The following is a 16,042-nucleotide window of genomic DNA, read 5'->3' on the forward strand; positions in this document are numbered from 1 at the left end:
TTTAATATTAAGCATCAAATGCTGTGTCAGGCTGGTTTAAAAAAATATTTCCTACCTTTAATTTCTCTTGGAATAAACCAATGTTTACTACAGTATTAAAGCTGGCCCAAAATGGGAACATTTAGTAAGCGTTCCAGACAAGTTTTTCTTTTTGGAAAATTTTAATTTAAAAAAAATATTCCACTGGCTCTCCTGTAAGAGCAATAACTTCTGCCTCAGTTTGATTTCCTTTCCTCCAGGAGACATCTCGTAAATACATGTGTGTGGGACTTTTGTTCCCAGAAACTCTCTAGGTAGCACATCCAAAAGCTCCCAAGTGCCTCTGGAAAGGAATTTACTCTGCTCTCAGAGTAACTGGAGTATCCAAGGAGCCCAGGGGGACCCTGCATGGAAAGGTTTTGTGGGGACACGGCGGGAGCAGCGCGGTGCTGCTGCTCACACAGCATGGCTAAGCAGGTCCCTAAATAATTCCCTGTCCCCAGAGAATGCCTTGTGCAGGGCTCTTGGCAGGTTTGCAGCTCCCATTCGTGCCCAGCTCCCGCTCTGCCCCAGCAGCAGCCGGGAGGGCAGGAGGGAGCGGTCGGCACAGGAACAAACACAAACACAGTGCTGACAGATGAAGTATTACGGGTTTTTAAAACCCTTTCCATCAGCCCTCCCCATCCCTCTCCCTGCCCCAGGGAGGGGCTCTCACACACCCGCCCCAGGCAGCCCCAGGTCCCAGCAGCAGCCCCAGCCACGGAGCGACGCCGGGGCTGGATAAAGGCCGGCCTCATCCTAAGCCAAGGCTGGATACAGCCCAGCCCCGGCTGATGCCAGGGCTGGATAAAGCCTGGCCTCATCCTCGGCTTCGGGAAAGCCAAGAAATAGCACAAAAGCTGGCTACAGAATGCAAAGATGGAGATGAACCAGCTAGGGAAACACCGGATTTTATCCCTACAAACCTCTCGCCTTCTTCATCCAACACCTCAGAGCAGAGACCACGAGGCACTTTGGGGACCTCACCCCTGCCCAAACCACTCCAGCCACGTGAGGGGCCCAGAGTGTTCCCCAAATGCTACAGAGAGGGTGTGATCCCATGGGAATGAGCTGTGCCACCCACCCTGGAAAGCAGGAAATCATGATTGCCTTTTTCCTCTTTTTTTTCCCCAAGACAAAAGCCCAGGAAGTTTAATTACTGTGGACAAAAACGTGAAAAGGGCTGAAATTTCAGCTCCCTTCTCTCAAAGGGGCACCACGGAGTGAAGGAAGCAGCAGCTCCAGGCTGGGGGTCGAGGGCTTTGGAGCCTCTCGGTGACTGGCTTCAAGTGTCCTTTGCTTCTCTCCTTACATTTCTTCTAAAAATATCAAATATAGATCTTTTCCTCATAATATTTTAAGATACTCTATTTATACATTAATCCTTTCAAAAATAAAAAGTGACACATAGAGCAATTCAGCCACTCAAAGTCTTTAAAACTTACAAAAAAGCCACGACATCCATCCCCAGCGCCACGGCCTGGGGGTTGAGACTTTCTTTTTATAAAATATGATTCCAGCTCCCAAAATCCCGGCTCTGCAGTCAGACAGGCCTCCTTCTCCCTCCCTCCCTCCCTTCCAAAGGACCTGGAACGAGCAGGGTTTGCACGCTCGCCCTGCCGAGCCCTCGTGGAGTGTCCATGGAGGCAGGAGCCGGGCTGGGGCAGCCCAGGGGCTCCTCCCTGGAGCTGCTCCCTGGCTCTCCACAGCCCCACCTCGGCCACAGCGACAGCAAACGCCCCACAAGGATGGAAATAATTCACCTGGCACAACCAGCACTGCACAGACTTGGCACGGACGAGGCTGCAAGCAAGGGGAGGCCTGAAAAGCAACGCTGGAGAGAGACAGAGGCAGCTCCAGCAGGGCACATCAGCAGCCTGGGCGCTGGTGGGAGCAAGGATGTGTCTGTACAGTGGGACTGGGGAGGGGAGGTACCAAACAGCCAAACAGCAGGACTGGGGCTTGTCAGGGGCTGCAGCACGGGCTGCCCACCTCGCACAGACTGAGGGTTACCCCACAAAATCAAAATCCTGAAAATAAAAAAGAAGAGTTTGAGAGGTTTGGTCCAAAACATCCTCTCTGCAGGTGTCTGCTGAGCCCTGCCAGCCCTGCAGAGCCCACCCGGGGCTCGCTCTCGCCCGCAAGAGCCGGTGCTGCCGTGGCACAGGGAGGGGACACGGCCAGGGCTGCCTGCTCAGCCCTTCCCCTGCCCCAGAGCTCGGGGTGCTCCCTGGCAGCACCCAGAGCTGTGCTTGGGGCACCAGGGAAGCACGGGGAAGGCTCTGGGAGCACAGGACTCCTCCTTGGTGGGACCCTGCTCCGTGGGGGCCCAGGGCTCCAGTGGCTCCGGCCATTCCCAGTCTTCAGCTCGGCCCCTCGGGGCACGTGGCTGTCCCTTGGCTGGTTTTCCACAGCTGGGATGTGGGCTGGAAGCACGCCCACCCGGGGCTGGGGTGTCTCTCCATCTCCCCAGGACCGCTCCCCTGTGGAGCAGGACAGGAGGCGACGTCCGACCCACACAAACATCCAGCAGCGGGCACAGGGGTGTCCTCACCCCGCTCACGCGGTGGCAGAGGGCACAGGGCCTGCAGGACTCGCCATGGATACCATGGAACACTCAGCAGCAGCTCTGTGCCCCCACAGTTATAGGAACTCCACGTAGTTCTCGGGGATCAGTCCTGTCTTGCCGTTGAGGGTCCCTTCCAGCCAGCCGGGCTCCTGCGACGGGTGCACTGCAGAGACAGGGCAAGGGCAGGTGAGACTTTAACCTGTGCTCATTTTGAAGAAAGGGAACCAACGGAGTTAAAGATGATCTTCAAGGCCCCTTCTGAGCCAAACCATTCCCTGGTTCTGTGAACACACCAGGGGCTCAGGCAGCTGAAGTGTTCTGTCCCTGCCTGATCCCCATGGGACTCCTCAGCCTCTCCCTCACCAAGTCAGCTGCAGGCTCAATACTGCCTGGGGCTGCTGGGCTGAGGGAAGTGGAGCATTTGGGATAAAAACAGGGGCTCACAACTTCTCTTGATTTGAGCTAAGGTCTCTTGGAAGTTGGAGAGAATTGTGGTTAACTCCATGCCATGGTTGAACTATGCACATCCCAGCTTGCCCTGGGCCCAGGCTGGGAGGGAAATTGCATTAGGAAACAATCCCAGTGGGAAAGCAAACCCTGCAACCTGATTGTGTGCAACCAGAAACCTGATCAGTCCTCAAAAGCCTTTCTTTATTCAATCAACTCCCAAAAATTTGCTGATTCTGCAGGAGCCAGGCCAGGGTTACGCCTGCAGGCAGAGGAATATCCCCCCTCCCTCTGTAATGGTGTTCCAGAGCCCCTGCAGCTCCCGGGGCTCCTGTGACTCTGCAGCTCTGGCCTCACTGCCTCACTCCGTGCCCAGAGGAACTGGAGCTCTCAGACGTGGGTGCTGCTCCCTGTGGGCAGCAGCAGCCCCAAGCCCCAGCTGGATCAAGCTGCTGCTCACAGAGGCCCAGAGTCAAACTGGAACCTGGCTCCAAGTATTGCCAAGACCCCTTTGCCCTCACTGGGGTTTGGAAAGTTCCTTGATCATAGCAAGACTCCCACCAAGCCAGGCTGGTTCCACTCAGGTCCTGCAGCCAACGTGAGCCCCGGCTGTGCTGCTGAGTGACTGGAACACACTGTGTACTTTTTCCCTTGAATAATCCATTGATTTTTATCAGCAAACATAATGTATTTAATTCAAACTTGTTCCCCTCCTAGCTGCTCCGATTCCCACAGGCCCTCAGAGGGGAGACCATGTTTATTTACAAGATGACTATGGAGCTGCTTCGGAGAAGGATTGTCTTTAATTCGCATGTATTCATTCTCCTCCCCTTTCTGCTGTATTCGCCTCTATATCCCAGGGCAAAAACAGTGCATGTGGTAGCAGCTTCCCAAATGACAATGCTTAACATTTAAAAGCCAAGAATGACTTGGAAAGCAGTAAGAAGTCTTTTCGTTACACTGGGATTAAGCCAGAGCTGCTCAGTTCCATGGGGCACAAACTCTTGTGCAGGAAACACCAAATCTGTGTTCACTGGCGTGGGCTGAGAGCAAAGCCCACCTTGCTCCAGCGCTCACATCCAGAGGGAAAAAGCACAGCTGGCCTTCCCATCCCCTGCACACAACATCACAGCACCACCCAGAGTGTTTCTGGTGCTGCCAGAATCGACTCTCCCCTTCAAAGAAGAGCTCTGGGTATGGCAAACACCGGGGCTGGCACAGCTCACCAGGGTCTCCCTTGAGCTTAGGGAGGGGTCTGGAGCCACGGGAGGGTTGTGGAGCCCCCGGGGTGGGCAGAGGGTGGGCAGAGGGTGGGCAGCCCCCAGGACACGCCAGGAGCACGGCTGGCCATGCCCTGGAGGAGCCCAGCACTCACCGTTGTCGAACACAGTGCCGGCCGTGAAGGAGAGCTCGGAGTCGTGCTCGGCTTTGCAGGCGTAGAGCGCGCGGGCCTTGCGCAGCGGGGAGCTGCAAGAGAGGGCACGAGTGGGCACAGAGCCACCCCACAGCACCCCACAGCACCCCACAGCACCCCACAGCACCCCACAGCACCGCCCTCACGGCGCTGTGCATCCCCTGGGGCTGCGGCTCTGCCGGGCTCCTCGGCTACGCTGCCGGGAGCGAGGGACACATCAGTGAGGCTGAGCCACTTTTCACCCCCGTGCAAATCCCAAATCCCAGCTGGCACCGCCTGGACTGCAGCCCACACTGGTGCCCAGCCCAACCCAGGGGTCTCCACAACAGCTCGAGGCTGGAGCTGCAATGTTCTGTGTCTCAGGAGCCATCGCTGACCAGAGGCTGGCACAGAGCAAAGGTGGCAGCAAGCGCTGGCAGTGACCCACTGCCACCGGCCCCGCTCTGCCAAACCCATCCAAGGGCAGCTGCAACCACAAGGAGAATTTCACAAGGAAGAATTAGCATTTAGGGAAGATTATTTCAAAGCAGAAAGGCAAGCAGGTCCATGAAGAATTTGCTGCACTTCTTTAGAGCCTGTACCTGAAGGCAAGAAAGATTTCAAAGCCATTAGATTTTGCTGGAAGTGTCAGCGTGCCCACGCTGCAGGGGAGGGAATTGGAGCAGGGAGAGGCTGGAATGGAGCAAACTGCTGGCAGAGAGTGGAAAATGAGGGACCTCAGGGCTCCTCAGGCACAGCACAGGCACACAGAGCAGTCCCTGCACCTGGAATCCCCACCCATCCTTCCCAGCTTGGGGCTGGAGCAGGGCTGGTGGAAAGCTGGGGTACTGCCAGGCTGCAGTGCCAGTGCCAGTGCCAGTGCCAGGCCCTGGCCACTCGAGCAGCTGGACACATCCAGCACTGCTGCTCAGCTGTGGCACGGCCAAGGGAAGCCATGAAGTGCCCCCAGGAGCTGCTGGGGTGGGGAACAAGGTGTCACCATTCTCAGATCAGTGGTTTTATCAATTTTTACCTTTCCAAGGACTTGAAGTTCCCTTGAGCTCCTTGGATGAGCCCAGGGAAGCAGCAAGGCTTCACGGCAAGAGCAGCTCCCCTTCACACCAAACTCCAAACCCAGGAGCTGGGGATGGTTTTGGCTTTGCTGCAAAGAGAGCCCCAAAATGGAAATCTCTCTTCTCCAAATTCCAGCTGCCTGACACGAGCAGCTCCCTAACACTTAAAAACCAGGATGGGCAAACAATCCTCCCACTGCAGAGGGTCCTTCACTGCCGGGGAGCCACCGCTCACGTGGAGTGCTTGAGACCACCAGGTGCAAACCAAAAGGAATTTTCAGGCTCACGGGGCACTCAGGGCACGATGGCAGCGCTGGTGCCAAGGGCACGGGACCCCAGGCAGTGCCAGGCACCCCAGGGCACAGGGAGACCCCAGGGGGGTGGCACACAGCTCAGCCTGACCCTCTGCTCCGGGACTGGCTGGGAATCCTGCGCTGGCTCCTCTGCAGCTTCCAGGAAGGGTTTGCCCCAGCCATGCCCAAGGACCTTTAGCCTGGGCACAGAGCAGCCTGTGCCACCCCACACCCGTCACCCTCCTGAGATCCCAGACGAGGCACGGCCAGAAACCCGGGGTGGCAGAGCTTTCCAAGGGCTCTTTACTCCTCGCAGTGCACTTCTTACCTGCTGCAGAGCAGAGCAAAGCCAGCGCAGCGCTGAGCTGAGCTGAGCCCGGCAGTGACACCCAGCACGGCTCCCGGGGGCTGCGGGCTCCAGCCGGGGCTCGGGGGGTTCCAGGGGGCTCTCCTGGGGCAGCAGGGCTGGGAAGCTCCCCTCTTGCTGAGTGCAGACTTGGGAGGGCTCGAGCAGGATGCCAAGGGAAAGGGAAGTGAAGTGGAGGAAACCAGGGAAATTCAACAGAAGCAGCAAAAGCAACAAAAAGCCAAGCGAGTTGTGCAACAGACCTGATGGGGGATGAGTCGCTGGACGTAGAGGAGGTGGGCATAGGACTTGATGGCGCAGAGAACATGGGCCAGGACGGTGACAGGGGTGACGTTGGGCTTGGATTCTGAGGGCTGCAAGACATAACCAGAGACCTTATCAACGTGCAACCACAGCAACAAACAGCAACCCAGAGGCACAGAGACGACAGCCGACGACAGCGAGCGCCTTGGGAATATTCCCAGCGTGAGACACAGCTACAAAATGAAGTGCCAAGACCTTGGGGAGTGTTTCAAGGCTGGGTCTGCATTTGTCTGGACAACAAGAGCTGGATCTTCCAGTCAACCCCCGCCCCACTGCCCCGCTGTCACACCCGGCCCGTGTGCCGAGGGTCTGTGCTGCAGCACGGCCACTTACCTGCCTCGTGCTTCCCCCAGAGCTCCCAGAAATAGTGCTGCTGTTTCTGGATGTTAATGGTGCCCCTGCGCAGCCTCCACCCCCTCGGTCTGCCACTTGTGGTGCTCATACATCCAGGATATAAAAATGTCATTATTTTGTTTCCCATGTTTCACATCCCTTTTTCCCCTTGTGTTGATTCCTGAAGCCAGAGCTGTCAAATGGAGCTGAACCAAGTTACTGAACTGGTAACTGCACATGGAAGTTTTTGGGTCCTTCCAAACTGTTCAATTCTCAAGTTCACCAAAAAGTAATTATTGTACTAAAATACCAGTTTGATTAATTTACTGCTTCTCTGCTTAGCACTCATTGGTATTCCCTATCCAATTCAGATTAGAAACTCCATCCCTGATAAAACACCAGAAATGTCTCTCCACACTGCAAATGCCTCTGTAAAAACAAGAAGTTTTGTAAAAGCATCATGACTTGTGTTTTCTCTCTGAGAGAGGGACAGTGCCTCTGATCACAGGTCTGTGATGAGGTGGGGACAGGGCACTACCCCCAGGATGTCCTTATCCCTCAGCTGGGGCCTCCTGGGGCACAGGGAAGGGATTCAGGGAACAGTGGCTCCAGAACCTGTGGAGAACCTCAGCCCTGCAGGAGTTCAGACCAACGTTTAACCTTCCCCAGTGTCCTCTGGCTGCCACCACGGGGGGATATTTATGACATGGATGGTTTCCCCTTGGAAATTGGACCATCTCTTAAGGCCAAACTCTTGGCTTGACTCCTTGCAGAAGCTGTGTCACTGGATTCAACAGACACTGATTAATTCCCTCTGAAATTACAGGCAACACCTTTATTATGTCAGAAGATTACACACACATAGAAATGGATACAGCAGTGAGGGCAGCATGGCTTCACCAGAGGCTGGAAACAGGGAATGCTGTCAGGCAGGCTATCAATGAGATCCTTAAAATGTTCTGCTAATAATCATCACTATTTAAAAACAATCATTTGGCATTTCTACCACCAAAACTATCTTTTGAAAAACGAGTTTTCCTTAGTCTTAACCAAACCTGACAGCCATTGGTACTTACCAGATACTCCATCTATCCCCACCCCCAAACTGGAGGTGCTACCAAGGTCACCAAGTCATCCCAAACTGCCAAAATTAACCCTTTAAGCACGAGTTCTTCCAAGAGATGGCCTAGCAATTCCCTTCAAGAGGAGCCTGGCCAAGGTGGGACTTGGAGGTGTGATGAGCTGCTGACCAAAATGTGGCTGAGAACCTCAGCTGTCCTGCTGAGAGTGGCCACAAATACCCAGCACTGTGCCTGTGGGCAGCAGGCTGGAGGTGCAAGAGGCCGTGGCACTGGTGTGCCAGCATGGGATGGCCACTGGGACATGGCACTGGTGTGCCAATGATGGGATGGCCACTGGGACATGGCACTGGTGTGCCAATGATGGGATGGTGGCCACTGGGACATGGCACCGGTGTGCCAGCATGGGATGGCCACCGTGTCTGCCACCAACCCTGGTCCTCTCCACTGCACAAAGGAAGGAAAATCCAACGACACAGGGCTCCAGGACCAGAAATTGCTGCTGCACTTTTTGAGATGAAATCATGGCAAAAGAATGCAGCTCTCATTTCTCCCCAAGCTGCTGCCATTGCTGCACAAGCACGCCCGCTCCGCTCCTGACAGCGGGGAATGCAACCAGCAGGAACTCAGAGGAATCAGGGAAAAAGCCCGAGAAAACCAACACTTAGCCAGCCTCTGCCTAAGAAGTTGCCACTAATTTGGAGCAGGATTTTGGTGTCTTTGGATCCTTGGTGTCACAGAAAGCACTCGGTGCCCAGCAAGCCCACGGAGAGAGTGGCTGGCTAATGCCAGTGTGTGCACTGGGTGTGCAGAGCACCCCGTGCCCACCAGGTGCTCACAGAGGAGATGAACATGGTCCTACGGTGACTGAGCTGCTCTGCAAGTCCTTCCAGAACATTTCCTCAAGAAGAAGCCATGGATAGCTCAGGACTCACCTGAGCTGCTGCCCAGCACCGACAGACCCTGGGGTATGATGGGTGTGAAGGGTTCACCTCCCTCCCATGAAATACAGGTATTTATTTTCAAGCTGCTGCTTCAGTTTCACCTTCCTGAGCTTATGTGACTGCCAGACCCAAGTCCTGCCTGGCTGGAGGTGTCAGTGCACGTGAGGGAATGGGCTATCCCGAGGTCTCTGGCGTTTTGGAAAGCAGTTTTCTTGTAGGATCCTTTGCTTCTCACAAAAAGAGCAGAGATGGTGAGAGGCTGGGGGGAAGTTCTGGCTGCTGCCTGCAGGCAGCAAATGTCAGCTGGATGTTTTTTTCCTTCTTCTTACTCGGGAGAGCTTTGCGAGGGGCTCTTCCTGTTGGGTGCACAGTGGAAACAAAACAGAGAAAACGGCTAAGAACCAAAACCATCAGAACAGGAAACAAAGCAATGCCTCACATTAGTCTTCCAAGGTGAGATTGGACCTTTCCCCAGCAGAAGCAGCTGGGGGAACTCCATGAGTAGCCCAAGGCATCCTGAGGCTGCTGCCCTTCCTGCTGCTCCTACTGCGCCTCGGAAGCAGAGGCTGTGATCCCAGCACTGCTGGGCACGGGCAGGGCACGGAGGGCACTGTGCCACAGCACCTGCAGGGCCACCTGCACTTCCATTCCATGTGTCCCCCTGGCAATCCCACTCTTCCAGCAAACACAGTACTTGGAAATGAACTTAGGAGCTAAATCCTCCTCCCTGCTTCCTGTGCTGGCCGTACACGCCACCTTTCCCATGCAGGTGTTTAGTTTGCTGCCCAAAGACGTGAAAAAAAGCAGTAACTCTTGTCTCAAGACTTTGCTGGAGTTGCTGGAACTAAAATAATTCTCTTGTGATCCCTTCTCGTACCCTGGCTCTTTCATTCCTCCTCCTCGCCCGGGCTGCCTCCGGCGCTCCGCGCCCGGCTCAGGCCCCCGGGCATGTGCAGCTCTCAGAGCCCTCTCAGCAGGTCTCCAGACAACTTCTGCTGCTTTCATCTCCTGGCCGAGAGGACATCGGCTCCACTTCAAACATGTTTACATCTTGTTTATTTTTGTGGAACTCGGGGCTATTTCTGCCACAGAACATCTCCCAGCTATGGACGGGCAGAGCCATTCCAGCCCTTTCATGAATCACCTCAAGAATAAACAACAATATTCCCCTTCTGACATGATCAGTACCTGACTGCAGTAAAATACATCAAGGACCACCCAGCCCTTTGCTCCCTGCTCTATTCCTATAGAACAAAGCTGCAGAACATAAGGTTCTTCTCAAAGGTAACAAGGAAAAAGAAAATTACAGCTTTATGTAATGCCAGAGCACTTCAGCTCTGCTGAAACAAGGACAAGACTGCAGCTCAGCAGCAGCCATGGCTCTGTTGCCTAAATGAAATGGAAGGCAGCCTGGGTTTGAGAAGCTGATGGAGCTCAAGCAGTGCAGCAGGTCCTAGCAAAGCTTGGAGAGATGGATGGGCTCTAGGGAGCTCCTGGGCACTGGCAGAACCACTCCAGACCAGAACCAGCTCCTGGGCTCAGTCTGGCAGGGTTCTTCCTGTGCTTGGTACTTTAATGCAAGAAAAATGATGCTAAATTCTCTGCAGTGTTACTCTCTCAGAAGTAATGTTGCTGCATGCTCATTTCGGTGGAAAAATTTAAAGAAATTGAAAGAAATAAACAGCTAGAATGGTCTGTGGTCAGCATCACTTTACCAAACTGGTCCAAAAAATCTCAAATTCTTCAGTACAGACCTTCCCCACTTCTCCATTTACCAGCTCCCCAATCTCCATCAGCACAGATTTCAGAGTCTTCTTTCCAACAACACGGATGTGTCCCTCTGTAATCCTGATGACACCCAGCACATGGGTTTGTCTTGTCACTTTGCTGCTTGGCTGATTTCCCATGTGTGGGAATATCTCCCTGCTTTAGTCATTTCACAAACCATCCAAAAGCTTTTCCACTTGCGTAAGAAGAGCCCAGGATGAGTTCTGGCAGTGGGGAGGACGCTGGAGCTGCTGTCCCACATTCCCATTTCCAGGCGCAGACGGACGGTGCTCCATGGGGCAGAGGGAGGTGACAGGCACAGAATTCAGAGCTGCTGCTAGTGCTGGGAGCAAGCAGGGTCAGCAGTGGCAGAGTTCTCAGCATGAGAAGCGCTGCAGGGAGGAAGCTGCAGGAGCAGCCTGCTGCCAGCACAGGTGCCCTCCTGCCAGGCGAGCTCCAGGTGATGGCACATCGGGCATCTTCACAGGGAACAGCATTTCAGTGACAGCTGCACAACTTGCTTGAAACAGAGAATCACCAGCATCACCAGCGAGCTACAGACCCACCAGTGACTGCTCTCACACGGCCCCAGCACTGGGACAGGCAGGGGGAGATGGGGCAGGGTAGGGAATGGAGGCAGCCACGGCTCCACACCAACCAGCCTGGACAGGACACAGTCACAGAATGGCCTGGAGGGGACCTCAAAGCCCACCCAGTGCCACCCCCACCTCCCACTGTCCCAGGCTGCTCCAAACCCGTGTCCAGCCTAGCTTTGGGCACTGCCAGGGGGATCCAGGGGCAGCCCCAGCTGCTCTGGGCACCTGTGCCAGGGCCTCCCACCCTCCCAGGGAAGGATTTCTTCCCAGTGTCTCACTCCACCTTTTGCTCAGCAGCTGCATTTTCTGCTCCATCAAAACCTCCCTCCCTCTTCCTCTCTGCCCAAAAAGCTCTCAGCAGACTCCAAATCAGGCTGGAGGGTTTTATGTCGAACCAAGTGCTTTCAAACGGTGTTAAAGCTCTTAATTATTAATAGAAAAGTTGTAATGTGGCAGCAGGGAGCCAAAGCAGCAGTTTAGGAGGGAAGTGTTGGTAAATCAGGAGCCAGTGTCTTAGTCATGGCTTCTCCATCGTGCCACAGCTTCTAACATGAGATAATGCTGCAAGGCTGGGTGCATTAGTCACCAACAAATTCTGTTTGCAATTAAGCAGAACTCAACAGCCCTCCAGAAATCTCACTCCTCTCTGGCATTCAATGCACTGCTATCTTACATCCCCCTGAAAAGAAAACTCTCCCATCTGCCACCCCAACAACCATATGGGATCCTTGAAAAACGAAGGAAATTAAAGTCCCTGTGGGATCACAGCTCCCAGCTCAGCTGCGGGGGGTTAGAGAGGAACAAATATTTGAGCTAAACACATCCTGTGCCCCGGGCAGCCCCAGCTGGCTCTGCCAGCCACGAGCAGCTAAACCTGAGCTGCGTGCTGGGGCAGGGTGACCTCCTTTTGGGGCTGCAGGGGAGCTGGGGGACACAGATGATGCTGCCCCTGCTGCCAGCCCCCATCACCTGCCCCAGGGGAGGACAGCCCTGACCCCTGCCCAAGCTCCGGCGGGTCCAGCCCTGCAGCACCCGCCCCGTGCTGCCCCAGCGCCCTGGGAGCTGGCTTTGGGTGCCAAGTGAGGGCATTTGGCTCTTATTTGCCCAGGCCAAGCCCTCCTCTGGCTGGCAGAGCTGCAGGAGCCTCCAGGGATGCCCGGATGGCCCAAGGCAGGCAATGGGGAGCCCCTGCTCTGCCCCACGCACTCCCAGGGGGGAAAAGTGCTCTGCCACCCCCAAAGGAGGGCACGGATTTCGGGAGGGCAGCAGCCACTCCCCAGGAGCTGGCACTGTCAGCTCTCCAAAGGGAGAGAGGCTCCTTTCACTTTTTAAGCTGTTTCTGGAAAAGACCAGAACAGTTATTCTCCACTGTAAAAAAAAAATTAATTCCTGGCTAAGGAATATTCCCCACATAACTTGATAGGAGGCCACTTCCAGGCTCAGATCCTAACAGAAAACAAAGACAGTTCCTTTGAGCCTCATTAGCACCACGGGCTCAAACTCTCATTTTTCAGTGTGTAAATCTCCTCCCTGCAGCACGAGGAGCCAGCGCTGCCCACGGAGAGCACACGCAGTGGGAAAAACAATGGGGATTTCTTGGGCCTGAGAAGGAGATTTAAGAACAATGGACGAGTAAAGCCACTGCATAATAATTTCCTGCATTTTCTTGGTTTCCCTGATTTCGTGTTGTCCATCTGGCCTTGTGCTGCTTTGCTCTGCAGCATTCTGCAAACACCAGTTTCCAGAGCTGATCAGAGCATTTCACTGCAAACCACAACGCTGAAACAATCCAACTCCATCATATTTATCAAAAGAAACGCCATGTTAGTTCTGTTCTTTCTTTTTCCATCTTTTTTTTTCACTTAAAACTACCAAACTTTGTAATCACATTTTTGCTTCAGCAGCTCTAACCAGCAAACCTCTCCTCCTGCAGTCGCACAGCTGGGAGGTGTGAGCACCACAACCCTCCCACTTCACTGGCCCAGCCTCAATTTCTCTCTCTGCCATCAAGCTGGACATGTAGCCTCGGAGAAGCCTTCCCAGTAATCAAATACAGCACAAATTAACAAATTCAATTGACTTTTCTCTGGCTGGCTATTTTTCCACTTCTTATTCCGTGTGCTTTCCCAAATCTCCCTGTGCTGCACCCACTGCTGTGCTGTCCACCCAGCACTTCAAACCCAACCTCCTGCTCGAGCAGGGGCTGGAAGGGACCTTAAAGCCCAGCCAGTGCCACCCTGCCATGGCAGGGACACCTCCCACTGTCCCAGGCTGCTCCAAGACCCTGTCCAGCCTGGCCCTGGGCACTGCCAGGGATCCAGCTGCTCTGGCCACCCTGTGCCAGGGCCTTGCACCCTCCCAGGGAGGGATTTTTTCCCAATATCCCATCGACTCCTGCCCTCTGGCAGTGGGAAGCCATTCCCACTGTCACTCACTTTGTCCAAAGTCTTTCTCCAACTCTCCTTCAGGCCCTGGCAGGGGCTCTGAGCCCTTCCCCAGGTGAGCACCCCCAGCCCTCCCAGCCTGGCTGCGGAGCAGGGGGCTCCAGCCCCAGAGCACGTTTGTGGCAAAAGAAGGGCATGAACCTGCCCTGCTCCTCGGGCTCCCCAGGGTCTCCAGCATGAGCCCTGGGTGCTGTCTGGGGCAGGAGCCATTCCCAGGCTGGCCTCCCTTCCCTCTGCCTCTCCCTTCCCTCAGCTCAGCCCAGAGGGATTTTCCTCTGCCCCACAGCTGACACAGCTGCTGGCCCTCGTGTTTTAACAAGAGCTGGTGCAGCCAACACCAAAAGATGGCTCAGTGCTGCTCTGTCCCAGCAGTTCCCTTCCCAGTGCCCAGCCAGGACACCTTCCCGAGGATCCCTCGCTGCCCGGGGCACGGTGCCAGCGCGTGGGGACAGGCAGGGCGCTGGTGACAGCCCTGGTGCTGTGACAATGTCCCAGCTTAGCACTGCCCTGTCACCAGTGTCCGGTTACCCCCAGGTGAGGGGAAAGGACAGGCCTGACAGCTCCAGCTGATTGAGGAGATTAATTAAGCACAAGGATCTCCTTTCAGAGGAGACGCGGTGTCTTTGTGAGCAGCAGCCCCGCTCCCCTCGCTCCCTTTGGGGAACTGTCAGCTCTTTGCTGGGAAATGGGGTGGTCCCCATCTGAGCCCTGCTCACGCCCCGGTGCCAGCCCAGCTCCTTCCAGCGCTGGCAGCTGCAGCTCTGGGATGCTCTCAGCACTGCCAGCGCTGCGTGGTGTGGCCTGAGCCCAGCACTGCCCCAGAAACACTCCCAGAGCTGTCAGAACTTTCACAAGGGAGTCTGGGCCACGTCCCTGGCTTTGAATCTGATCTCCCTGCAAAAAGAGGAACCAAAGAATGCACTTGGCTGTTTCTCTGCTGTATTTCACCTGAGGTGACGTTTATAGGTGGCAGGAAGACCTAATGTACCATCACTCTGCTTTCAGCAGGCTCAGTGAAAGCTCTGGCTGGGCTCACACTCGACATTCTGCCCAAAGGAAACTCAGACGCTGACTGAGCAGAGGGGCTGGCAGTGGAGCTGGGCCAGGGGGCTGAGCAGGCTGGGACCCCAAAATCAAAGTGGGGAGGGCAAGCAGGGGAGGAGAAAGGGCAAAAGGGAGGCCTGGCCAGCAGGATGATGATCCTGAGCTCCACACAGCAGCTCAGCACACAGAGTGCCTGTGACTGCCCCCAGGAAGGCTTTGGTGGAGCATCTGTGATTCCTGCATCCTTCCCCCCACGGTGGCTGGGATGGATTTCAAATCCTGCTCCATTTAAAAGTAAAATTTCTTAGCCAATATTTGTCTGAGGCAGTTTCTTTGAAGAAGATGCTGCTATGCAGCGATCTCCACACTAATTACAGGAATTAGGAAAGCAATGCAGTGCAAGATCTCTTTTTTTTTTCCAAGGCTTTCCATAAAGCTCCTCTCAAACATCATGTGCTGCTGAAGTTTAAGGAGCATTTTTAGAACTCTTGCAAGGAAATCTAAATTAATTCAGCTTGTGAGAAGCACCCTTAGATGTTCCCAGAGCATCCCCCAAATAGAACAGGGCTCTTCAAAGGCAGAAACATCTGAGGAGTCTCCTGAGGGGCAGCACTGGGAAAAGCTGTGGGTGGTGGGAGCTGCGGGGTGGCCTGGAGTGCAGAGACTCTGAAGAGGCCATCCATCTGTCTGTCCATCTGTCTGTCCATCTGCAGCCACTCACACACCCCTGTGCCACCAGACGCAGAGCAGCCCATGGCCAGGGCAAGGCAGAGGATTCAGAGCCACCCCAACTCATTCCTGTCAGGAATGCTGCTCCCCTTAGCAGAGGGCTCTCAGCCTGACAAATTCCCTCTGTTTGAATGGATGAGGTGGGAGAAAGTGTTTTGCTATGTGACCACTGGGTCAGGTGGGGCTGGCCACAGGGCTGGAGACTCGTTTTATGGGAATATTTGGCTTCACTTTCAAGTTCAATTTGTGGAAAGTTTCTAGACCGAGTGCTGAGTGAACAGTGAAGGAGCTGAAGCTTTGCACAGCTGGTGTGCCAAACCCCAGGGCCCGTGGGGAGCCCACCCAGCAGGAAAACACATCCCACCTTTTCCCCCTGCGAGCCCAGAGCAGCACACCGAGGTGCTGGGGCAGGCAGGATCCCACTGCTGGGGGCTCCTCTTGCCCAAACAGCCTGAAACATCCCAGCTCAAATGGAAATCCACTGCCTCCCTCTGCCCTCCCTCCTGCTCCCGAGGCCCACAAGCATCGCTCCTCTCCCCACATCTCAAAATGCCTCATGCAAGATGCTCAGAAATTATTTCATTTCTGGATTATGTAAGCACAACAAGGGAAGGAATCCAAAGAATCATTAAGGTTGGAAAAG

The 16,042-nt window shown here is 54.8% G+C and overlaps 1 protein-coding gene across 2 annotated transcripts in view; it reads right to left on the reverse strand.

The window, feature by feature from the left end:
* Positions 1-2,661: 2,661 nt before the first annotated feature.
* Positions 2,662-16,042, reverse strand: part of ARHGAP26 (Rho GTPase activating protein 26) — a 100,065-nt gene continuing 86,684 nt past the window's right edge. The window contains exons 21-23 of one of the 2 annotated variants that reach the window (XM_021541283.3): positions 6,403-6,513; positions 4,410-4,501; positions 2,662-2,750 (exon numbers count right to left, since the gene is read on the reverse strand). In XM_021541283.3, the coding sequence (XP_021396958.2) occupies positions 2,662-2,750; positions 4,410-4,501; positions 6,403-6,513 (292 nt within the window). The remainder of the gene's footprint in view (positions 2,751-4,409; positions 4,502-6,402; positions 6,514-16,042) is intronic. The other variant, XM_077786638.1, reaches the window with a different exon arrangement.

The sequence above is a fragment of the Lonchura striata genome, chromosome 15, assembly GCF_046129695.1.
Source record: "Lonchura striata isolate bLonStr1 chromosome 15, bLonStr1.mat, whole genome shotgun sequence".
Taxonomy (NCBI): Eukaryota; Metazoa; Chordata; class Aves; order Passeriformes; family Estrildidae; genus Lonchura; species Lonchura striata.